At 42.1% G+C, this 25,837-nt stretch overlaps 2 protein-coding genes across 2 annotated transcripts; both read right to left on the bottom strand.

Moving 5' to 3' along the window:
- Nucleotides 1-10,367: 10,367 nt before the first annotated feature.
- On the bottom strand, nucleotides 10,368-14,555 carry LOC125438473 (G-protein coupled receptor 35-like). Its single transcript, XM_048506910.1, has 2 exons — nucleotides 14,429-14,555; nucleotides 10,368-11,305 (listed from the first exon to the last, which is right to left on the bottom strand). Exon 2 carries the CDS (start codon nucleotides 11,286-11,288, stop codon nucleotides 10,368-10,370), a length of 921 nt encoding a protein of 306 aa, XP_048362867.1. The 5' UTR covers nucleotides 11,289-11,305; nucleotides 14,429-14,555.
- A 5,360-nt stretch (nucleotides 14,556-19,915) lies between these two features.
- LOC125438616 (G-protein coupled receptor 35-like) lies at nucleotides 19,916-24,482 on the bottom strand. The gene is made up of 2 exons (XM_048507075.1): nucleotides 24,440-24,482; nucleotides 19,916-20,995 (listed from the first exon to the last, which is right to left on the bottom strand). Exon 2 carries the CDS (start codon nucleotides 20,967-20,969, stop codon nucleotides 20,016-20,018), a length of 954 nt encoding a protein of 317 aa, XP_048363032.1. The 5' UTR covers nucleotides 20,970-20,995; nucleotides 24,440-24,482; the 3' UTR covers nucleotides 19,916-20,015.
- Between the last annotated feature and the right edge of the window lie 1,355 nt (nucleotides 24,483-25,837).

Here is a 25,837-nt window from a genome sequence, read left to right as displayed (position 1 = left end):
CGGCCCACTGTCTCTCCATTGGCCGATCCTTCACCGTTGCTGCATAGTGATTGGTAGGACGGTGGGGGAGGGTGGGGCCAACAGTGGTGCCCGGGAGGAAAATGTGACTGTGCTGGCGAGGTTGGTGGGCACCCCGCCGAAACTTGAACGGTTCAAATGGCAGAGAACTTTTTGTCCGGACACTTTTTTGTACCTTTTAATACATTTTTAAGGTGGTTTCAGGGCAAGAGTTCTAATTTATATGTAATTTGAAATCATAATATCGGAAGAAATGTGAATGTGTATAAAAGCTTATACCAAGAATAAAACTTAGTTGATCTTAAGAATGGAACTGGACTCAATCGCAATGCAGTTAACTTATGCACTGCACAGTCCAGTTGGTTTGCACTCTGAAACCCAGCTTCCTCATGTAAACTGGTTGTTTTTTCAAGACACTTGAGCTAACTCTGTATGAGACTATAATATTTTAAGTGCCTCTTTAAATGCCAGAAAGCCCTACTTTCTCAACACTACATTAAATAAGCTTATTACAATTATAAGGAGATAATGGTGGCCCTCCAGCCAAGCCTTTGATTATGATTTAACTTGCTTGAATGTGTGCATTTTGCTTTAAGGTGCTGCAGTATTCTGGATCAATAGAAAATCTTTGCAAGACATGATTTCCTTTTTTAACGAGGTATTTGGGTATTCCAGTTGGGCAAGAATTCTTGCTTTAACATTTAATACTAAAACCACATATGTAAATTTCACTGAATCACCACATGCCATATTAAAAACCAGGTTCCTATTATTTATTAGCTATTATAAATCTTGTAGTTTTAAGACAATATCCCTTATTTCAGAATGCTACTGCTGCAGTCTGTTTCCTTCCCAACCTGAAGCAGATGTCTCAAAAAGCTTCAGGCTGTATCCAGTTTTTGAAAAAAATAATTTTGGTTATCAGAACTTTATCAGATTGCTGGGTGCCCATTTCCGAAAAATGGTAATGAAAGAAAGTGGTTTGGGGGAAGAATCCACAACTGACTTTTTCTCAAGGACTTTTTCTTAAAGCTAGTTATTGGGAAAACATAGATCTGCAGATTGTGATCCTTATATAATGACCATTGTTCCACTATGCAATTTCATGCAGATTAAAACACAGGATTATATAAAGAGAATAGTATCCAGAATAAAATATTATCTGCCCAGTAATGTCACACTTTCTGTTGTATATTATTTTCTCCAAACAATGGTTGATAAATTGCCTCTTTTAACTTGATTTTTGTTTTCTTTATTAAACTATGACGGCAAGACATATTACCATTAAGGGGGATGGGGTGGGGAAAGATTGCTAATGAAAGCATTGCATAGAAAGAAAAAAAATCAAACAGTGCCATCATCTGGAATTTCTGGAAAATATATGTGATATTTGAAATTTTATTTTTCTTTATAAAATACTTTTTGCACGCCACTAGGAGGAAGCAGAACCCACTTTTAGAAATATATGGTTTCAAGAATTATTTAAGTAAAGGTATTTTAATTCTTGGATGGGAGGTTAAAATACACAGAAAAGTATTCTTTCAAATTTTCATTCATTTTTATCAAAAAATCTCTGTAAAGCAAAAATGTAAAGCTTGGTGCATCTTATAGCTATCATGTCATCCCTTAACTTTCTCTTCTCCAGAGCCCTCAGGGGATGGGGCAGTATATCAAATTAAACAAACAAGCAAACAAACATACCTGGCTCCTTAAACCATTCCTCATAGGGCATGGAATCCACACTTTTTACCATTTTGGGTGCCCTCCTCTGGACTCTGTCTTCTGGGGTATTACCTACCTCTCTTAAACATGTAGTGATGAAGCAGAAAGTTAATGCTTTTACCATTCTGATTGTGAGTAAAATAAGGGCATTAAAGTACATTTGAACAGGTTTCTAATTTGCAATAATTAATATTGAGCATCCACCATCAGATACCTCTACTGCAGCAGTGTGGTTGAAACCGCTGCATATATTTTGAATAGCTACTGAATTCAGTGTTGGGCTGATCTTTATGCATCAACCATCTTGTGCTCATGCAAATGGCCAACAGCAGTCACCAGTTCACTAAAAGAATCTTCCAAGAAAGAAATATACAAAATTAAAATGTCACATTTATGGCCCAATCCAGAATGGGGGTGGGGGTGGGGTGGCAAATCTGCTTGTGGAGGCAATACAGGGCTGAGCTGATGTGTTTGCTCCCTCTGCCAGTGCAAGGGGCACCTGCACCAGTGAAGGGGGCAAAGGGCACCAGTAGCCAGCTGTCCCTCAGCTCCATAGTGGCAAAAGCTGGAAGCATGGGCTGCTGTGGAGCTGCACTAGCATCCCAACTTGACATAAGTGTGGGGGGTGCGGGCCAAGGTCTCCCCAGAGGTGAAGCCAACATTAGTTGACTTCTGCCCTAGTTTTGTGACTGATAGCACTGTTACCTGTGTCCTGGACCTTTCCCACCCTAGTCTATTAAATCCTATGAGAGATTTTCTGGTGTGTGTTTTTTTTTCTTTTTCTGCCTCCCTGAGCCACCAGAAAGTCCTCTGGAGGCAGCAGGACTGTGCCATAGTGGTGCCTTCACCGGCTGCCTGAAGCTCTGGATTAGATTGCCCAAAAGTTTGCCTAAATAGTTGCATTTGGAGAAATTAGGTTTAATTGAATTGGCGATTTCTTTCACACACCTACCTTCCAAATAAATATAGGTTTCATGATTCAGTGCTGAGCAAAAGTGGTGTGAGTAAAGAGATGGGCCCGCAAATAGTAAGTTCCCTTCCACGTGTTTCCTCTTTCTATAGAAAAACAGTAAACTCAGAATTCCTGTCTGTGTTTTCTAAATGTCACTTCTTTTGTGGCTGTGGCTGTCTGCAGACAGAAGAAGGTGGTAGCTAATGACAAAGATTTTTCTTTTTTAATCTCCTAGCAGCTTCAGGGGTCTTCAAACTATGGCCCCCCAGATGTTCATGAACTACAATTCCCATCAGCCCTGCCACTTGGCCATGCTGGCAGGGGCTGATAAGAATTGTAGTCCATGAACATCTGGAGGGCCATAGTTTGAAAACCCTTGTCCTAGCTTTTCAGGGCACGGAAGCCTGAGAGTATGTGTTCTCATGTTATGCAAACAAGATGGCCAAATATTAGGAGACAGCAAACATCTGAGCACTTGAAGCTGGGGTCTTGCTGCCTCAGTAGTGCCTGTTCTGACAGCTTCCTAAGGTCTCAAAAAGAGCAAGATCATTCCCAGCACCTGCTGTCTGAGGGACCACATTGAACCTGAGGGCTTACTGCATTCAAAACAAGTGGTTCACCAAAGATTTAATTTGATTTGATTTCTGTTCTGCCTCTCCCCTGCCGTAGTAGGACTTGGGGTAGCTAACAACACATAGCATATATTGTTAAATTCTGGTGAATATATACATATGTAAAACAAACATAAGATTAAAATATAAATATAATATAATGCTAAAAATCTCCCAAATGGCACATAATTACCTTCCCCGCCCCTGATTATATCATTTAGATATAACACTGTTCAGGTTTCGGGGGAAAGAGACCTGATCAATGCCAACACAGGGCTGGTACTAATATTGCATTTTGGACCAACTGTAATTTCTGGAACAGTCTCAAAGATGGCCCTATGTAGAGGCTATTATTACAATAGTCAAATCTGTAGGTGACCACTGCATGGATTACAGTGGCTAGGTTGGAGTGGGACAGAGGGGGGATCAATTTCCTGGCACGACAAATTGCCTGTCCCAGCAACATTTGCAATCTGTATCTCTAATGTAAGTGAAGCATACGGAATAATTCCCAGACTCCTGACTGGCAGAAAGAACTACCTGTTCCCTGTCAAGACCTGGAAGCTGACTCCTCCGACCCACATCACTCTGTACCAGTCTCAGAACTTCTGTCTTTGCTGGATTCAGTTTTAGCTAGCTCTGTTTTAACCACTTCACCATGGCCTCCGAACACTCGACCAGGGTATCAGGGATGGTACCCGCCCTGCTTTCCATCAACAGATGTGGCTGTGTTTGTATCATCCTAATATTGATAACCACTTCACCACGCTGGCTCTCCACACATACACTCCCTCCCCATGATCAGCAATATTCAGAAAGCAGCATCACTGATCACGAGTTGTTTCCTCTGCTTGCTGACACCACGTAGATGACACAGCAACTGTATAGGGTGGGGGCAGGGCCCACAATGCACTGTTGTGCTCCTTCTCCCTCTCCACATGGTCACTCAGTGTACAGACAAATTGACTGTACAGGGGATAGCGTGGTAAAATGTCATCCTCGCCATGTGCACCTGAAGTTTGTCTGAAGAAAGACCGAAGGTTTATGGAGGCTGGTGCCTGTGTCTATCGAAAATGTGGCGAAGTGCAAACTGCTTCTGTCCATTTGCCAACTTTCAACTCTCCCTTGGTTGCCTTCAGTGGTTTTGTTTCCATCAATTGACTTGGTTAAATGTCTCCCCCATCCCCGCTAATTATCCGTCATTCAATTCAAGTTTGGTTATTTTTTATTCACTTTATTCAAGTCACAATTGAGAGGATTAAACAGGTCTTGTTCCCTTGATTGCCTAGTTATGCTAGCACATATTTGCTTCCTCTCTCCTGACAGTGGCCCGGTTCATTCTGGCAGAGTTTTTATCTTATTGGCTATATTCTGTTTTTATTTCATTGGCCTATCAATTATGGAAGGTTCTCGATGAGTCTTGCAACTTCATTATTTATTATTGGCAATACAGGGCTACTGCCTCAGACCATTTATTTGTGAAGGCCAGTTTTGTCTGCTCTGCCTGGCAGCAGATCTCCCGAGTCTCCGGAGGACATCACTTCCTGCCTGATCCTTTTAACCGGAGATGCCAGGGGCTGAACCTGCAACTTCTGCATGCAAAGCAGACACTCTGCCATGAAGCCATGGCTGCTCACCTTATAAATCATACTATGACTGTTCCAGTTTATACTATTCATAAATTAACCAAAGCACTCAGTAATGGATAAATGACTGTTTCTTGAGTTATTATGAAATTTCATAGGTTTTTCATTTCTGTAAGAAGTGTGACTTTAGAAACATAGGAGGAGAACAGGTTTCTTTTTTAAAACCAATACTGCTGTTTAATTGATCCAGTTGTGCACCCTCTTGATTAGATGCCATTAAAACTGAAGTTCTGTCTGTTGTGTAAAGGCACAACCTCTTTTTAATTCAGAGGCGCATCGTTTTGGTTTGTAGCAATGCTGTGGGGAAGAAATCCAGTCTGCTAAGCAAGTGCAACATTTGCCAGAATATCTGGGGATTTTTTTTCATTTGTAATAACGGATCTTCAGAAATGATGTTAGCAAAAGGCAGAAGCTGAGGGAGTTCTCTGTCCCACACTCTGAATAATGGTTCAGAAGTAAACACAAAGGATTACTTCCTTCTTCCCCAACCTCCAGTTGCGCAACACCAATGACTGGCCACAGTCAACACTGCCCCCAAAGTGACAGGGAACAGAAAGTTTTTCCTCCAAGAAGTTTCGGTAGAGTTGTTTTGCTAGCTATTTAACAGGTGCTTGTTCCTTGCCTTTTATTTTTTTTAAAAAAAAGTTATTTCCCAAACCAGAGGACAGTTAATTGTAACTATACATTGTGTGTGTATATATGTACTCACATACATTTAATTTAAAAGAGACATGATTCATTTTAGTGGCATTTCCTCCTCTCCGCCACCACAAGATGCAGCCACTGCCTGCAGTTTCACAGGAAAGACTGACATGGTGGGCTTTTTAACCCTTCTGTCTTACGTAACTTTCTTGCTGAAATTCCACATTCTCATTTTCCTAGCTTCTAAGTTCCTTTTCTTGGAAGGGGTGCGTGTGTCCATTTCTGCAAGTTTTGCTCCTCTAGCGGTCAGTTTAATGTCACATGGATTTAAATCCAGCATATCATCCTTCAAATTTAAAGTGCTGTTTTTGTTGTAGTTGCATTTTATGTGTGACATTGAATCAAGTACGACAGGGAGCAAAACACATGCGGAACTGACCTCCCCTTTAAAAAATCAGGAACTTACAAGCAAGGAAAATGAGTCTATGGTTGTTTCCACATGGTCAAAATATCCTGGGTTGATCAAGAAAACTATCCCTGTGCAGCCAAGAATTCTGCACAGTTCCCGGTCTTCCCAGTCCTAAAGCGGGTTTGGCCCATGATATTTCCCTCATCCCACAGCAAAATGGTGCCTGGGGGCAAAGTGGCACCCAGGCCCAGCCCCCTGTGGACCCCCGCTCCCCGCGGAGCCCTGCCCATTTACTTTATTTCAGTCGGCAGCTGGCTGAAAAAACAGCCTACTCCAGCTGCCAGGACCTGGCTGGTGGGGCGGGGGAAGGGGGCAGGGTTTGGGGGTGCCCCTATGGAGCCCCATCCCCTGTATAGCCCTGCCCACTTTATTTCAGCTGGCAGCCAGCTGAAAAAAAAACAGCCTGCTCTGTCTGCTGGGGCCTGGCTGCTGGGGTGGGGTGAGGGGGGAGAGGTGTGGGGTGCCCCACATGGAGCCCCACCCCTCTGCAGAGCCCCACCCCCTGCCCACTTATTTTATTTCAGCTGGCAGCTGGCTGAAAAAACAGCTTGCTCCGGCTGTCGGGATCTAGCTGGTGGGGCAGGGCAAGGGGTGTGTGGGGCAATTTGCACCCCCACATAACCCCAATGGCCTGCGCCCGGGGCGGGATGCTTCCCCATTATCACTACACCCCTGTCCCAGGATATTCAAAAACCACCACATTGGAGATTCTTTTTAAAAAAACATGGGGGTGAGCCTGCTACAATCTGCTACAGTTTTTTTTCCTGCCCAGCTGCCTGATCTCCCTGCTTGATGTTCATTCAAGCTGCCACTCAAAAACAACAACCAATCAGAACGTGGGACACCGGGCTTGCTCAGATATGCTTGCAACTGCCACTCAAAGACAATAGCCAATTAGAATGCGGGACACTGGGCTTACTCAGATATGCTTCCAAAGTAAATACAGATGTCCCAGGCTCATGCAAAACAAGCTGGAGTATTTCCTCAGGTTTTCACTGGATTACTTTTAAAAAATGGGCGACCATGCGGATGGACACCCCGGGATAAAATAGACCCAGGTTAAAAAAAATGGTGGTACACAGGTATAATTTTGCTGTACAGAAACAGCCCATGAAAAAAGCCCACAGCGACCTTCCAGAACAACCAATTCATAACCTCTTGTATGCAAGGTGACAGTATAAAATGCTTCCCATAGTATTTCAGCCTGTTTGCATCATTTTAATTAAAAAAAACCTTAGAGAAGATTGGACCTGCACACAATCCATAGTTCTGCCTTATTTCACTTTGGCAATGTTAAGGAATAACACAAACCAAATCAAAGGTGTTCCTTAGTACCACCTATTAAATCACCTTTCTTTATTTAATCTGTTAAAGAAGTACTGGTAACTCATGTCATTATAAGCATTGGTCTTTTTATTTCAAACGAACATGTACATGTGGATTGGCTCTCAGTCAGGATTTTACAACATCAGACAGAAGTACAATTTATAACTCTATGTTTTGCTTACAGTGAGGCAAGAATCTAACACAAGACGAGTTGATTTCAGATCCCTTTTGGAGTCATGGCACAAAAGTTTTTTGCTGCCTGAGCAAATGAACATTGCCCAATCACTATAACAACTTCTGTAGAAAAGATGGTGTCACAGTCAGCATATGTCAGTAAATGGCCCATATTTCCATTCTGAGAACAGCAAATAAAGAGGAAGGTCATGGTCAAGTCTCAGTTCATGCTATTTTTGTACTCTAATTCCACATTAAGACCAGCAAACTCACTAAATTTTCTTTGGAGTGTGCTCTCTTAACCTATGAAGCTGCCTTATACCAGGGCAAACCATTAGTCTATCAATATTGTCTACTACACTGCCAGGCTGTACAAGGTCTTGGGCAGAAAAACATATTTTCCAATAATGCTACCGGAGGTTCATTTAACTAGAGATACCAGCAATTGAATTTTGGGACCTTCAGCAAGTAAAACGTGCATGAATCACTAACCAGTCTTGTCCCCTGTGCAATAATATATAGGTATACATGGAATTGCAGTCATATGCACAAACAGCTAAACTGTATGTATCCATGATTTATATGTCTTAATTTTTAAAAGATATAAAACCTGTCTTTTTCTTCAGGTACCAGTTTCTCCGAAGTTAGGAAAAGTATGAATTTTACTTCATCCTCAGCATACTACCTAACTGCAATTCCTATACAATTGCTGTTTAATCCAAGGCCAGCGTGTTGACTCTGTGGGAAGTAAGTGTTTCTTTAAGTGTGCTGCCCTTCTGTGCTAAGATATTTTTACTGTAGCATACAAACTATAAAAATAAACAGAATATGAAATATTTGCAATAAAACAATAACTACAATACAGTAAAAGACTTCATAGAAACCACAGTGTCATGAGCACAAATCAGCAATGAACAACAGAGATGTAAACACGCTGTTTGACATCAAAGGCTTGGGTCAACAGAGCAGACTTTGGGTTGGATCCAGACTAAATTTTCCCATGGCAGAATGGAAACAACTCTCCCCCACCTTCTCTCATATGGCCTCAGCCCATCTGTAGTAGTTACCCTGCCCCATAATCCCTGGGATCCCTGGCCACATGCCAGCCCAACAGTCTTTTATCTGCCTAAAATCCACAGCTAAATTACTGACCAATCCAATCTCCAACCTAGACTTTTCTAATGCATCTACAAAGTCAAGGGAGTAATTATAATATCTAGTTTACTGTACTAATACTATCACTAGATCACCATACTAATACAACATCTGATGTAGTATACTAATACCATCTAACTACCCTTAGTTAATCAATCACTATTCCAGTCTTACAGTACTCAATAAGCCCCTCCCCGGTGTTAAACAAACATTTTGTTCAATCTACCAGGTGAAATAATAATCACCAGTTGGCATACCACTATTATTTAAATGGCCAAGTCAAAAGTAAAAAAGCCAGTAATAGCAGCAATCTGAATAAAGGTAACAAGCAAGATAGAACTGAAATGCAAGTTACAGTTCCAATCCAGTCAAAAACACAAGTTTGTAGAAGTAAGACCCAAGATCACTGACAATATTCCAAGTGGTGGCGTGAAGGACCTCACATTGAGCATACAAAAAGTCTCACGAGAGTACTGAAAATAGCACGTGCTGTCCCAGATGGCTGTCGGCCTGACTTACAAGTGGATTCAAGGGAACGCAATCTACCACCTCATCGCCCAATTTACCTGTTCAGGTGGCTGCCACCCACCCTGTCAAGGCAATGGCCGAGGAATAGAATCCACAGGGTGCCTACAACCCTCCCTGTGGGTCGAAAATTTCTGTTGCAGCAGCAAACTCTGTGTCAACACCTCCTGATTCCTGATCATAGGGGAAGCTAGCTGGCTGGTCAATGCTGCCACAGGTCATCTCACCCTGCCGTGGGCCCCTTGCTGCTGCCGCTGCCAACATTGCTGGTGTAAAACTGCTCCCTTGAGGAATCTCACTGCTGCCACCAAAACCAGCTTCAGTGCTCTCACTGTCGTTGCTGTTATTGTCACCTGTGCTGCAAATTGCAGTTAGTTCATAATACCAGCATTGCAGCCAGTACCAAGTTCGTAGCCATCAAGTTCGTGTTGCCATTCCTTGTAAACATTCCTTGTAAACAAGTGGTACAGCTCTTTTCGTACGGTCAGGAGTCATTAAAACATTACAGAGAGGCAAGCTGTAGTAGTTTATGTCATTGTAGCCGATACAAAAATAGTAGCTAACAGCTAACCCTAAACTCTAAGCTGTCTCTAAACTAACTCTAAGCAATATCCCCTCTAAACTAACTCTTCTTGATTTGAGTCCAGGAGACTTTGGAGACAAACAAGAGTTTCTGAAATTGGACTGAACTTGGGACTGAAATAACTCATCTGGAAAAAAAGTGTGGTCCATTCCTCATGGGCAGATAAGACTGATCTGTATATTGGCAGAAGTCATGAAGAGATTTAAATTACACTTTGTACTAAGCATACATTGTAGATCACATAGAGATGGTAATTCATCTTCATAGCAATTGAGAGGAGCCACTGAGGCAGCAATGGAGGAAGTGTTGAAACAACAAAGGGGGGAGAGTCAGTGAATAACTTTTGTGAAGACAGAAGCAATATGAAGAGAAGGATCAAACCTGCTTTTTAAATTCAACAGTACCCACCCTTACTACAGTCTCAGTTTTTTATCCATGCAGGTTCCATGATCCCTAGCATAGTTTTTTGATCACCCTTTTTCAGCAGTGAACAGCTGGCTGGATCCAACCTGAACCAAATTCAGTTCTTATGGTCACCCCTACACTACATAATTTCAGAGTTTTGGTTTTCAGAGCTTTGATTATCATCTGAGAAATATTTGGGTGCTAGTTCCTTGGCAGCCTCTTGAAACTCCTTGTTTACAAAGTAATAGCAAATGGCATCCAAGCAGCAGTTGGTATTAGCAATAATTCCAGCAACATTTACAATGGTTTCGATATTCTTTGCTGTAATCCAGGTGGCGTTACTGTAATCAGCTATGAGCTGAATGAGGTTTGCAATATTAATAGGTAAAAAGCATATTATAAACACAGCCATATTTACAGAGATGATGTTGATTGATTTCTGCATGAGCTTTTCTTCATGTGGGTCTGATTTTTTCTTCTTTGTGAGTTTCTTTGTGATTTGGATAGAACAGAAGCTCAGGATGGTTAAGGGTATTAAAAATCCCCAAATGGTAGATGCGAGAACAGTTATGAATGGCTTTTTGGAAGTCTTTTTAAAGCAACATCCAGGCTTATCTCGTTTCTCAAACCATTTATGTAAGCACACTATACTTATAATTAAGATCCAGAGAATCCCACAGATCATAGCTGATTTCTGAGGGGACCTAACTTGCTTTGCTTTGAAGGGGTACCTTATGGTGATATATCGATCAACTGCTATGATAGTAATAAGGAATATACTCATGTACCGGTTAATAAAGTATGCTGATTCCAAGACTAAGCACTGTGTATTCACTTGTGTGCTTTTTGAAATCATCTTGACTGGCAAAGTAAAGAGAATCAAGCAGTCTGCAATGGCTAAATTGGCCATGTATATTCGAGTTTCAGTCCATTTGTTCAGTTTACAGCAGAATACTCTCAAAGCCAAGGCATTGAGGATGATTCCAATGATGAAAACTGGGATGTAAATAAATGTTTGGATATTATCTATGCTTGTAATGCAGTTATTTTCTTGGTTCATTACTTCACTCTGTCACTCTGAAAGAACAAGAATATTATAATTATGTGGTGGTGTAATATCGCCTTTTATAGAATAGCTTGCACAACCATCTGCTTCATATGAACAGCTGTGTTAACGGGTTGTACATCTAAACATTTGTTACTCAAAGCTTGTGTCCCTGGTCACCCAACAGTGGAAGACCTTCCTTATGTTTCATCCTGTCCTCTCTATTGGAAGCCTAGATCGAAATTTCTTGTGACAGTCTTATCCAGCCATGATCTATGTGTAGCAGGGGAGAAACTTATTTTTCTTCTAGATGTAAACAAGATCTTCACCTCACTCATGTGGCTTCCCTGGTTACACTGGCTGCTATGAAAATTTGAGTTATTGTCTTGCTCAGAGCCCAATCTGTTGCAATCTGATTTGTGACTGACTTTTTGCTGGCTGCCAGTTGGGAGCCCAGCTGGTGGGGGGCAGGGCAGGGCAGGGCAGGGCAGGGGAGTCTGCCGTCCCTGGCCTTGGAGAGCTGCTTTTATAAGCGCTAGGCCAGGGGCGGGACTTGGGGAGGTGTGGCCATGCCCTAGGGGTGGGTGGGGTGTGGCCCCCCAGAATCCCCCCATAAAAAATCTATACCTACGTCCCTGCTAGGATCTAGGAGATCCCGGTTTGAATCCCTACTATGCCATGTAAGTTTGCTGGGTGAACTGGGGGCCGTCTCATACTCTCACCCTAACACACGTTCTGGGACAGGATTGATATGAGGATAAAATGAAGGTGAGGAAAATGATGTAAGTTGCTTTGTGTCTCTATTGGAGAGAAAAAGGTGGTGTAATAAGCAGTGCAATCCGGGAGGGGGGAGATGGCTCAGCCATGGACCAGCACCACCACTTCCTAAGAAGCTTTCTGCACTGCAGTCAGCAACCCAACAGCTACTCTCTCCTACCTCCATAAAAGTGTCCTATGCAGTATAATGGGCTGTATAACTGTTTTGGTTAGCATATGTTTGCACTAGCAAATGGGGAGACTCCTGGGCTAAAAGGGCTAATGTCGCCCCTGGGAAACCCTCTTTGGAGCTGTTGTGAACTCCTGCACCAGAGAAGTGCTACCACTGCAGCTGCACTGGCGCTCAGGAGTTCTGCTGCTGCACAGTTCACCAACACTGATGTAAGTGCCCCAGTGTCGACATAAATGCTCCTTATGCCAGTGCAGGTGACATTTATGCCAGTGTCAGGGTCATGCCACCTCCTGAGCAAGGCGTATCTAGAGAAAATGGCGCCCAGGATAAGCACTGAAATTGTTCCCCCACCCCGCAAACAGCCTGAAGACTAAGGACAGATTGTTATAATACAACTCTATTCCCTAGCAAAACCCTTCCATTCCATTCCAGTTCAGGTCCTCAAGGACCAACATATATCAAGAAGCTGCAGCTGAACTGGAATCTATTTTGTGCTCCTTATCTGTCCACCTCTCCCAATCACTCATTTTGACTGGTGCACAAGCACAGACAAACTTACAGTGTGGCGGGAGGCTGGGCGCGGGGCGGGGGACAGGAAGGGAGCAGGGGCAAGTGGCCAAAATGTGCCCCCATGTGACCCAGGCGAGTGATGCCTGGTTCGTATGCTCCCTCTTGCCCGTCAAGATATGTCATTGCTTTTGAGCCCTTTTGGGCCCCCACCTTGTGGATTACACAGTAAGTATATATAAAAAACAAATACCTCTGTGATGTCATAATTAATGCTACTAGTAATACTACTGAACATGTATACATAATTCTGATACGTTTGAAATGATAGAACATTCATTTGAATTGAATTGAATTGTGAAAGCTGTTGGACCCCCCTCGCCCTGCTACAGGCTGCCATAAATGGCACAGGGAACAACAACTGGTATAAGAGCAGGACACTGCTCCACACAAAATGAATATCTCTCAGAGACCTTTGGACTCCATCTTGTGTCAAAGCCTGGGTGAGAAGGTGGTTGGCAGCTGTATTTTTCCAATGGCCCAAGGTGTGCTCTGGCTGGAACGCTGTGCCACCATTATAGCAGGAGTGGCCCAGGTGTGTGGCCAGAGGCAGAGCCAACCTTAGTTGGCTCCCTGCTGGCCTTTGCTGGCATTAGGCTGGTGGGCCTTTTGGTATAAGTCCATTGCGGCCCACTGAGGTTTCTCGGCAGCCGGGAGACTTTTGTACTTTGCAAGCCTCCGCACACCGCCTGGAAGCCTCTATGGGAGTGGTGGCATGGCCCCCACCTCCCATTTGGATGGGGCTGTTAATCATTTCACTTTTAAGTGCTGCCCACATTAGATATCCCCTTCTGTAAGGCTGATAACTATCATCCAGGCCTGAAACCCTACCCAACCTCCTCCCATTTTTCTCCTAGTTAGCTGTTGAGTGCCTTGTGTGTGTATGTTCTTTTATTAAAAATATACAATTTTGGGTTTTTATTATTTTTATTAATGTAACTGTGTTTGTTTAGGAGTTTTCTGCCTGGACCATCCCACAACAGGTCATAGATCTGAGTTACCCCGTCTCGCTAGCTGTCTTTGTGGCTAATTCTCCAACTAAAAGTAGATTACTTAGGATAACACTTTCTAGTGTTCATATCAGCTCTAGTTGATTATTGATTGGCATTTTATTTGGAATAGATGCTATATATTTTTTTAAAAGTAGTGTTATTTACATAACTTTCTAGTCTTAAGCCTAGGTTTCAGAGAAGGGATTACAAGCGTTTTAATCAGGGGGGATTAAAAGGAATGGACTTTTCTGTACATTCCCTTTCAAGAAACAGCAAGATGGATTGTAATGCCGAGTGAGATTGTTCTTCCCCTGTCCCCTTTCTAATGGACTATCTGAACACACAGAACAGTTTTTCCTCTGAAAACCGAGGAGGCAATCCAAAAATAGTGTCCATTTCATTCTAACTTAAATATGAAAAAAGTGAAATTTAAAGAAAAGGTAAGCAAAGGTAAGCACATCTGCAGAGTTAAAAACCACAATCAGACTTGCAAAGTGTTTCTATTAGCAGCTGAAGAAATAGGCAGAAGAGAGACCTGGAAGCAAATACTTTGCGAATCTGAGTTGTGACCAGCTGCAGCACAGATATCACATCATACTACACAGCATTGGTTTGCACAGAGGAAAGCATCTTCATGGAGAACTTACCACTTAGAGTTCAAAGTACTCCACTGGTTCTCCTCAGTCGGACTTGCAGCTTGAGAACAAACTTGTCTCTTTTTGTTCTCCTTTTAATCTTCTCCTTTTCTGTTGTTAAACCCAGCCAGTTCCTCTGAAAATCTTGTCGCAGCCCTTTCTTTTTAGGCTAGTCTGTGCTGTTGTTTTTGGATTGCTGAAAGGTATAGTTTTTAAAATGTTGGTTTCCTCCAGATGCTATAAGGTTGAAGTGCTGTGTTAAAGATTAGCTGCTTTTTGCAGGAGAGATAAAGATCTACCCTAGGAAAAAAAAACCTGCCCTAATTAGTAATAACTGCTTCTCTGTTGAAAATAATGATGCCTTACAAAACTGCATTTCGTATCTTGTGGTTTATCACATAACAAAGCTTGTGACGTGAATAAGTTGCTGACTGTCTTCTTTTCTAGCTTATTTGTTAACTGTCCCAACCAGAAAACAAAACTGATATTACTTGCATAGGAGGGATCAGCTATTGCATTCTACACTGCATAAAACATATGACAGTATAAAGCATATAAATGGATACTTGCTTTCTGGAGGTCTATTATTAGTTATTACAGCCACATTTGTCTGTCATAAATTCAACCAAAGCTTGATAAACTGACTGGAGAACATGAGCATGATAAACTGGATTGTGTGATAAAGTTATAAATTGACAGGTTTTTTTAATGGTATTTAAATTACGTTATGAGCTGCATGAAGATGTTCGATCATTTTCGAAAATCAAGGTGGGCAATGTTCCTTCTCATTTTGTCATAACACTAGTCTGATCCAGCAATGGTAATATGAAAACCACTTTGGGGATAAGTGAATCGGTTGTCTGTTAATTTCTGTGAATTATGTTCAATGGTGACTACAAGAGTTACAATCTGTTGAAGTAGCAATGGTTGCCTGAGTCCCCTTGGCCTTAATGACAATTTATTTTAATGCTGCAGTTTAGGAAGAGTTGTTCATACATGATGGCTTGAAGGCCAACAGCCTGTTATGTCTCTCCCACAGAAAATATATTAAGTAACCAAGTGCCCCAGTAAACTGCAACCTTCCTGAGCCTTTTGACCTTACTTTAGCTGAAGTTTCATAGCTACCTAATCTTCTGGAGTCATTAATGAGTTGCTTAAGAGCCAAAAAAACTGAAGCATAATCCAGATGAGACAGAATACTGTTGGTAGACAGATAACTGAGATGGTATTAGATTGTTCAGATGTTGTTAGCTTGTATTCACCAGTGGGGCTCCTGGCACCCATTTACTTTTTCAACAAACATCTCTTCCAAAAGCAAACAGAATTCTAGCTTTCCTCCACTTAATTGGAACAGGAGATACTTCAAAAGAACATAGGCGGGATCAGCTTTGAGTCTGCCTAGATTGTAGGAAGATGCTTGGCAGTGGTTTTGTAATTGGCCCATGTACCACATGGCAACAATTTTTGTGGTGGTTCCTACTCCCAGTTCTCAATATTCCAAATGTGATTCTGTGCTCAACAACTCTGAGGAGCCCTGCTGTGCCTTGTTTATAATTAGATTTTTTAAAAAATGAGTCAGCTTGAAGCACTAGTCTGAAACTGGAACTGAAAGTTGGTGTTGCTCTCTTGCTACACAGCCTACTCATGCACATTAGTGAGTCCAAGAGAATCACAAAATCAATGCAATCAAAGGTGTATAAAACGTAACTAAAATAGGCTCTAGGTAGGACTACACTTAGGCTGTTTCTGCACTGGTGGAATACAGCGACCCAGGGACACTAAAAACAGCGTCCCTGGGGAGGGGTTTACATGGCCGCCGCTGCATCGCAGCGGCGCAAAGCCTCTATTTCCGAACCTCGCTCCCTGGGCTAGGTATTTCGGAAACAATGGCTTCCAGCCGCTGCTGTGGAAGGCGCCATCCCCCCTTTCCCGAACGCCTTACCTTCCCTCCGACCTTCTGGTGTGTCGTCCAGGCCTGGGGACATGCCCCCCCCCCTGCCCTGCAACTCCAGAGCTGTCGCGCAGGGCAGGGGGCCGTGTTCCCTGGCCTGGGCAACGCGCCAGAAGGTCAGAGGGAAGGGAAGGCGTTTGGGCGATGGCACAGCGCTGCGCTGTCTTCCCTGCCCCTACCGGGACCATTCGTGCGAACGGTCCCGGGGGGTGCATCGGCATCGTATACGCCGACGCACCCCCCCCGAGCGTGGCCGTGCGGAAACGGCCTTAGAATGAGACTGAATTGCCAATGTTATAAATTCAAAGAACGACCTATTTGATTGTCTCTTTTGTTGGTCACTATTAACAACCCACCATCAGTTTTGAAGAAATATATAGTGTACAGAATCCAGAAATAAAAGTGGATTAAAAAGTTTCAATTGTGGCTCTGTGGCTCACTGGACAAGTTTTCATTACATGACTGAAAAATTGTGCTTAATCTGACTGGGCCACAGAGTTACATTCTTCTAAGTCTGTTGAAGTCAGTGGGCTTACCCATGTTCCTAGGAGCATGCTTTTCAGTCAGACAAGGGGGTGCCAGACGCCCCCACCCCATGTGATGGAATAGCATGCACCACCTGCCACAGCACAATGCCCCCCTCCCAGTCTCCCTCCCAGATGGCTTCTGCCCTTCCCAGGCCCAGGGGACAGCAGCAGCCGGCCTTCAGGGATGAGGGGAGCGGCACTCCGCCCTCTCCCCCTTCAGCTGGGCTTCTGCTTTCCCCAGAGCCTGTGGAGACTGGGGAGAGCAGGAGGCAATCCGGCCTCTATGGATGTGCTTTTAAAGCACAGAGGCTGGGGGCGGGGCCCACGGGTAGGCCCCTTCAAGCCCCCCTGGGCTCCCTGCAGCCTGGCTTCTGCCTTCTGCCCCCAGGCTCCACCCCCGGTATCTGTGCTTTTAAACACATGTCCCTGGAGGCCAGCTCGGCTCCTGCTCTCCCCAGGCTCTGGGGAGGGTAGATGCCAGGCTGTAGGGAGCTGGGGGTGGGGGTGGGCCATGCCCCGAGCCCTGCCTCCTGGGGGGGCACAGGGGAGGGCTCCCAAAGAAGGTGTTGTCTCCAGGCGCCATTTCCACCCCCATATGCCTCTGGTAATTGGAAACTGATTATAGCAACTGTGACAGAAAAATCTCTGCATTCATGTTTTATTTACATGTGACAACATGCGGGTCTTCATACCCAATATGATATTTTCTTTATGCAGCTTTGCCTCAGCTCAGTAGTAGATCATGTGTGGAAAGTCCCAGATTTAATCCTAATAATATCCTGTTAAAATAATCTCAAGTAGCAGCACTACAAAGCCTTCTGTCTACAACCTTAGAGAACTTCTGCAAGTCAGAATAGATAGTTCTAGTTTAGCAAGTCATCAGTTTGACTCTGGGTCCAACTGCATGGGAGTTAATATGTTATGGTCCATTTTATTTTTTGAGCTCAGTGGGACATTGAAGCACAGTAGCACTTTAAAGACCAACTAGACTTACAGAGTATAAGCTTTCGAGAGTCAAAGATTCCTGTGCCAGATTTTGAGTGTTTTGACTCTCGAAAATTTATACCCTTGAAATCTTGTTGGTTTTCTTAAGGTGCCACTGTTCTAAGATCTTACTTTTCTACTGCAGATCAACATGGCTACCCACGTGAAACTATCTACATGGCCTACCTCTATATCATTCCAAAATCATGGAAGAGTAGCTTAAACCCAAGGATGAGGTGCTTCTGCCCCCTTTCATTTCTGTGTCAGGCAGCTGTGTCTAGAGTTAGAAAGTAATCTGCTCATAATCTACACATTTTGAAGGGAAACTGAGAATCTAAACAGTGGGAACTCAGAAACGTAAGTTTATTGAGTGGAATAACAGCTCTAGAGAATTAATGAATTTAAGCAATATAGTAATATCATGTATTCAGCAATAGTTCCCAGCACAAATGGTACCCACCTTAACAGACAAATGTTCCATGCATCTACAACACTGTGCTATGTATTCTACTTAAGAAGGTGGAGATGAGAGGATAAAGAAACAGTTCAAAAGCAAGAGCTGTATCTACCAATCCAGGCAGGTCTGGCAAAGGGTGGATTCCCAAGTGGCAAAATAACAACCTCCCTTCCCCCCAAAAACCCCAAAACAAATCCAGAGAATCGCAGTGAAGAGATACATGACACCAGGACTGGACTCCCAACAGCTTCACATAAGTGCTTTGGCACTAGAGATAGCACACTAGCAGAATCGCATGCAAGCATACGCAAGCCATAGAGTCCATCTCCATAACTACCATTTCCTCCCAGGAGAAATAATCTCTGCAGTCTAGAGACCAGTTGTAATTCCAGGAGAACTCCAGGCCTCACCTGGAAGTTGAGAACCTTAGTTCCTACAAGTGCTGTACAAATTATGCATATTTAAAACATTAACTGCTGCCATTACCTTTACATTTCTTTTTGCTGTGCTTGAGAGAGATACAGACCAGAAGGAGAAATTATCCCAAATACTAGGTTCATCCAAATGAGAACCATGCAGGGGAAAAATGTTAGCTAAGATAAAAGATGCACAGGCCTGGGTGGCAATGGTACAAAGTGGACATTAATTGGTGCGCACTAATCCATCTGATTTATCAAATATCTTTTGGCTTGCAAGACTACCACACAAGTCTGTGAAGAGATGACAGTCACTCTGTGAAGAGATAACAGGCACATGATCTCGTTCTGGGCGACAGCCTAACCTCCCAACTCTCCGTTAATTAAAAAATAAGTTGTTTCAGAAATTTGGGATGGGTCTAAATTTGTGTCCCCCATTTTAGGCCTTCACAAAACAAAAAAGCCCAACCAGGCCTAAACAATTTGTGTACTAGAGAAGTTCTGCCCCAAGAAAGCTTCTAGTCCCCAATTGAGATGGTCATTGCACTTGTTCTCTTCAATATGCGTGATGCTCTCTTTAGGCTTGATGGGAACAAATGCTAGTAGACGGGGGTGGAAAGAGCATTTAGACTCTCCCTCGGGAACAACAAAGCATACAAGATGTCACAAAACAAGCTCAAAACTTGTGAGCCCATAGTTCTATTGTTGGTCATTCCTGGTTTCTTCCTTCCTGGCTCTATTTCCATATCTTATTAGCTATTTCATTACATAAGCAGTCAGTGATAATTACATGCCAAAATATTTAATTGTTGGCTCATTGCTTCACAAATGCCAATAAAAGAAGGCAGATTTTTCCATACTCTGCTACTCATAGAAGGAAAGCGTATTATAAGGTAATCAGGTATGGGACATGGCAGATCTTTTTCATGGCAGCAGGGGTATTTTTAAATATTTTTGAAGATAGAACTAACAACCTGGCTATTTAATATGTAAAAAATGTTTTTGCATTGTGCATTTCAAACAGGAACAAAAACCAAACAACAAAAATGGAGATATTTATTTTTCAAAACCAAATATTAAACTGAAGTTTATCTAAGTCAGCAGCAATGCGATGAGCATCATCAGATAAAAAGATATAAACCAAACTTTACACTGTGGCTAGGTTCTTTACAATATCTGATTATTCAGTTCAGCTTTATTCTTCAATATTCTGAAGAGGAGGCTTCTGATGGCTTTGATCAGACACAGACCTTCGAAGATGAAATTACATGCATCCTGAAATTATCTTGCTGTTTTTGGTAGGCAGTTGTGAATCTTGAGATGTGTTGGAGTTAGACTGCATTGACTTAAAAAGTATAGCTTCCTGAAATTCCTTGGCAACGAAGTAATAGCAAATGGCATCCAAGCAGCAGTTCAGGTTTTGTAAGCACATTGTCACAGGCATGGTTTTGCTCAAAGCTTGATGCAGCCAGCATTCATCTCCCACCACATCCACTACAAATGCCACTAGTGCGCTGATATTGAAAGGCACAAAGCATATTATGAATGTGACCATGTTCACTGCAACAATGCAGATTGCTCTCTGGGCTAACTTTTCTTCTCGTAAACTAGCATTCTGTTTCTCCTTGAGGAATTTGATAATTTGTGTAGAACAAAACGTCAAGATAACTGCTGGTATGATCAGAAAGACAGCTGTTACAATTAGAAGGAAAGGAACATTGTCCTTAGGGTAGTGATAAAAACAATACCTTTCTTTACTACTCGGCAACAAGATGTTTAACATGATCATCCAAGCCAAGCAACATAGCCAAAGAAACAAACAGCTGATAGCTGCTTTCTGTGGAGACCTTATAACTTTGGCTTTCAGAGGATGCTTGATTGCAATGTATCTGTCTACTGCTATGAAGGTGATGGTATAGATGCTTATTGGCATGTTGATTAAATAGATTGTTTCTATGACTTTGCAAAAGGCATCGTCACGCCATTCCAGATGGTGAAAAATCATAATAAATGGTAAAGTGAACAGTGTAGCATAGTCAGCCATGGCTAAGCTGATCATGTAAAATCTGGTCTCTGTCCATCTGCTCAGTTTGAAGTAGAACACCCACAATGCAACTGTATTAAAAACAACTCCAAGAAAGAATAATGGGATGTAGAGAATTAGTTCAAAAATGATGATATTCTGATCCATCTCAGTTTTGTTACTGCAGTTCGCCATGATGGTATATTATTGTGAAGAGAATTCTGAATTAAGAAGCAGAAATATTATGTTGATAACAAAAAAAATCATTATTTTTCTAGTAGCAACCAGCTAATTCTTTTCCTAACCATGTACAACTCCAATCAATTATTGTTCCAAGAGCAAACACATAAGGCACAATCTTTCCCTCTGTGTGGAGGGTTTAAAAACTATTTCTCTCTACCTGTCTTGGCATGTTTGAATGGGCTTTTTGAGGACAGATAGTTTGTCCACATGTTTTCAAACAGCTGAAATGACAAATAGCAAAAAGTATACAGTATCTAAGTAAAAAAGAAATAATACAACAACAAAAATGGTGACACTTCCCATATCCCCAACCAGGTCCTCCCATTCCACTTGACTAAGTAAGTCAAGATCAGGAGCTCAAGTAACTTGATCAAGTACAGGAAAAGGGCTAGAGGTGACATAGGAGGCACAAAAGGCCACCAGTTGCCTGTGATAGACAACAGTGGTTCTTCCACACATGACTCCTGAAGGGGAAAACACTCCATAATGCTCTATGGAGGTTCCTCTTCCATTGTTGAGGGGAACAATTCAAGAGGTACTATGTTCATGGAAGTTTCCATTAATTAAGCATTTTAAAAGTTTAGCTAGATACGTTTCTATGTGCCACCTAAAATGTACATGAGGTAGTTAATGAGATTAAATGTATACTTGATTGACAATTTTCATATGCGGTCTTCTATTCAAAGCTTTTTAATGGGCCTCTTCAAATTCCATTTTTTAGACCAATACTCAGGGCCAACTCCACAGTCTCTGACGGCCATTTCCCATGTGTTAAAGTCCTTATATCTTCCATGAATGCACTCTAGTCCTGTCTATCACACGTGTTGGGAATTTTATGCTCAATTCTCAGGTGTGTGTGTGGCTTTGATTTGAATGAAAACCACAGTGCACAGGAAAGAAGAAGAGATTGGATTTATAAGGATTCTCAGAGTGGCTTACAAACTCCTTCCCTTCCTCTCCCCACAACGGATTGGATTTACAAGGATTCTTGTAAGGATTCTCAGAGTGGCTTACAAACTCCTTCCCTTCCTCTCCCCACAACGGATGATTTGTGAGGTGTGTGGGCTGAGAGAATTCTGAGAGAACTGTGACTAGCCCAAGCTCCCCTAACAGGCTGCATATGTAGGAGTGGGAATGCACCCAAGGGTTGATTCTGCACAGCATAAATATATCTTTTGGTCATTTTGTATTCCCACAGCATGGGAGAACACAAGTGCTGCCAGCCAAAATGGCAAAATGGATCTTTTTTCCGGCCTGCTTTACGAAGCTCTTGTCAGTTTCACCCACCATTTTGTGTGCTGCAGCAGATTCCCTGTGAAGAGACCCCACAGAGGTTTCCTCTGCTTGCTGCTTATCTGCACGCAATTTCGCTGTAAAAAGTAGATGAATAAAGTTTGTTTTGCTTAATGATGTCATTTTCCCTTTTTTTGTTTTCAGGGGGATGTCCATGAAGCTACGACGACACAAATATGCACATATTTTTTCACAAAATATGCACATTTTAATGGGGTTTGGTTTTAATGAGTATAGAGCCACAATTATTATTAATTTTGATATTTACTTATTTTATCTGTGCTCTATCTATGTATCTTTTTTAACTTGTTGTTCACCACCCTGAGCCCTCCAGGGGAGGGTGGTATACAAGTATAACAAACAAACAAATAAATAAATATTGCAGCTTCTCTAATTGTATGCTGTAGCTTTGTAGACTTCCCCCTCAAAACCAGAAGAAAAAAAAGGAAAAACAACAGCTATGTGGGATTGCTAAACAAATTTTATTCATCTACTATTTACAGCAAAACAGCAAACAGATGAGCTGCCAGCAGAGGAAAACTCCATGGGAAATCTCCACTGAGGATCTGCTGCAACACCAAAATGGTGGACGTGAGTGGCGGAAACAAAAGTGAGAGGTTGGGGTTGGACAAATAAAGTGTTTCCTGCCTGCTGGCATTTGCTCAGCAGGCAGGTTGAGAGAAATATAGCAGGTTGAGCTGTGCTAGTTCTTCCCCAAAGCACTATTTATAATGTCCTTCAGACATTATATTTGTGCTGTGCAGAATCCACCAAGGTTTCCCCAGTGTGACAACTTATGGCTTCCTGAAGCTGTTTCAGGTTGAGGAAACAATGTAGGGGGGAATGCCTCCGCCCTCAGTGCATGTGCTGAGGTGTCCCAATACAAGTCAGGCATACAGATGCCTGAGAACTAAGTTCCAGGTCTGAAAGTTCCAGATAACAGGACTGGGGAAAACATAAGGTGCATCAGGTCTTTGTTACATGTGAATCAGCCTGAGAGGTCTTAAGACATTTAAGTTTAGTAAAACAATAACTATGGCTTCAGCACAGGTTCTGCCATGTAACCATCTGTAAAAATTTTAAGCTCAATTAGTTTGTGGGCCAAATGAGAAAATTCCTTTTTTTTTTTAACTGGAAAGAAGCTGTAGAACCTTCTAGTTTCAGTGAAGGAATGTCCAGAGAAGTGGCTGATTCAACTGTACCCTTCCCACTATTTTTCTGCTTAAAATCACACTCCCCACACCATGTCGGAGATGTAACTGTATTAATCTGTTGCTGCAAAAATAAGCACAAGTTTACTGACACCTTAAAGATTAACAAGATTTTATTCCAGCATTAACCTTAATAGACTAGTGTTGACTTCTTTTAATGCAAATAGTGAATCCCTGCTAGGTAGACATTTATATGGGGAAAAATAAACAGTGGGTCAAGGGGCCATGAAACACAAGAAAAACGGGGTGAAATGTTATGTAAAAATGTAATCAAACAACCTGCAGAGACTATTCACCCCAGCAGTAACAGATATTTTCCCTAGTTTGGCTAAACTAGTTAACACTGCAGTGGCTGGGGAATGCCAGGCTTTACAACAACAGTTAATACCTATAATAATTAGATTAGCAATCCCAATTCTTACTTCAGACCTGTCTTGGGGGACACTGCTGCAAATGCAAAGCCAGAGAGAGCCTGCATCTTTTCCTTGATGGGTGGCAAAGTGGTGAGTTTTAGAGTGAAAATGCTATGAAAGAACAGAACTGTGTATCCTCTATTTTCATTTTTCTCTTCCAATCACAGCATCTGATGCTGACTTTCAGGTAAAAAACAAAACGCCACTTTCACCACACCAGGAGATCTTTCATACCTGTCTCTGATTGCCGGCAATGTCTGAAATCGGATGTATTACTATTAATAAAAGGGGTGCATACGTACATTATACTGGAAACAGAGTAATTAGAATTAAACAAAACAACATGTAAGAATGTAAGGTGCTTTAGAAACCTGCAGTTTCATACTGTTACATTTATTTATCTATTTACTGAAGCTAAAACATTTGTATCCTGCCATTCTGCCCAATTAGGGCCCTCAAAATGTTGAATTTTTATTTTATTTTCAAATGAAGGGTGGAAAGTTACCTGCCTTGCTTGACTGCAGTTCTCAGTATCAGTTCAGTTTGCAAAGAACTGTCCCAGCGCAGCACAGTTTCAGTTGTGTGGATGCTGTGGGAAACTTTTTGAAAGCACTTGCTCTACTTAGCACTTCCTATTTTTAAAGGCACCAACCAGCAATTGTACAAACAACCTCTGCGTCATATCTGAAACAAAACTGTGTGACATTGATGGAGGGTGGGTATGCAAACCCAGTTGTTCCTCTGAATAGTATAAGGTTGAAATGGTAACATATTTTGAAAGATGATTATGATCTGATAGCCTCTCTATATATTCTGATAAACTATTAATATATGTGGGTGTGTGTATATTTTGGTATATATGTCTACTTTTCCCTCAACAAACAATCTACATTTACTTATCACTCAGATTCAACTTTGGGATATTTTTTTCAATGGAATTCTAACTTCTACGAGATACATTATGTTAAAAGCTGTATAAACTTAGAAAGCAGAGTTTTCTTTGATTCGGTAACAGAAGAATGAAACAGTTGTGTGATTGCTGACCATGACTACATTATTAGCACTTCAATGAACTACACAAAGATAGAAAATATACAGATGAGAAACTTAAAATTAACCATTTAGATGAAATTGTGATGTGAATGCAAAAAAAAATTGGCTAGAATTAACAGGACTCTTGTGGCAAAATGAAGATCAGCAAGATTTTATTATAGAATAAACTTTCATGTATTCCAGACCACAGGAGGGAAGAAAAATAGATTAGGGAGCAGTCCTAAGTCGGTCCACTCAAATGTAAAACTCAGGTTTAGATGCCAGCTGGAGGATGGGGGACTGGGGACAGACAGGAAGAAGAATTTGGATTTATGCCACCCCCCTTTCTCCTGTAAAGGAGATGCAAAGGGACTTATACACTCCTTTCCCTTTCTCTCCTCATAACAGACACCTTGTGAGGTAGGTGGGACAGAGAGAGTTCTGAAGAACTGTGACTAATCCCAAGGTTACTCAGCAGGAGTGTAGGAGTGTAGAAACAAATCTGATTCACCAAATAAGAGTCCGGCACTCATATGGAAGAGTGGGGAATCAAACCCAGTTCTCCAAGTTAAAGCCCCCTGCTCTTAACCACTACACTCCTGGCTATCAACAGCACTGCTTAACTCTACAATGTCATTTCAGGCTGAAAAACTGTAAGTAATATCACCATGCCATGGGAGGCTCTTGGATTTTTCAAAATTCTATAGTAAAAACCATTGAGTTTCAGAGGATTCATCCAGCATTGTGTGACATGGGTGTTAAGTGCCTGCTGGGGCCAGGGAAGTCCAGCAGAGTTTTCCTCACCTGTGGCAGGAATATTGCAACTCTAGTCATGTTATTAAATGGAGATTACTTCCAGAAAAGCACCCTT

This window comes from Sphaerodactylus townsendi, linkage group LG08, assembly GCF_021028975.2.
Source record: "Sphaerodactylus townsendi isolate TG3544 linkage group LG08, MPM_Stown_v2.3, whole genome shotgun sequence".
NCBI lineage: Eukaryota > Metazoa > Chordata > Lepidosauria > Squamata > Sphaerodactylidae > Sphaerodactylus > Sphaerodactylus townsendi.
The sequence above is the reverse complement of the archived record's forward strand: the minus strand, read 5'-3'. Positions and strand labels throughout refer to the sequence as shown.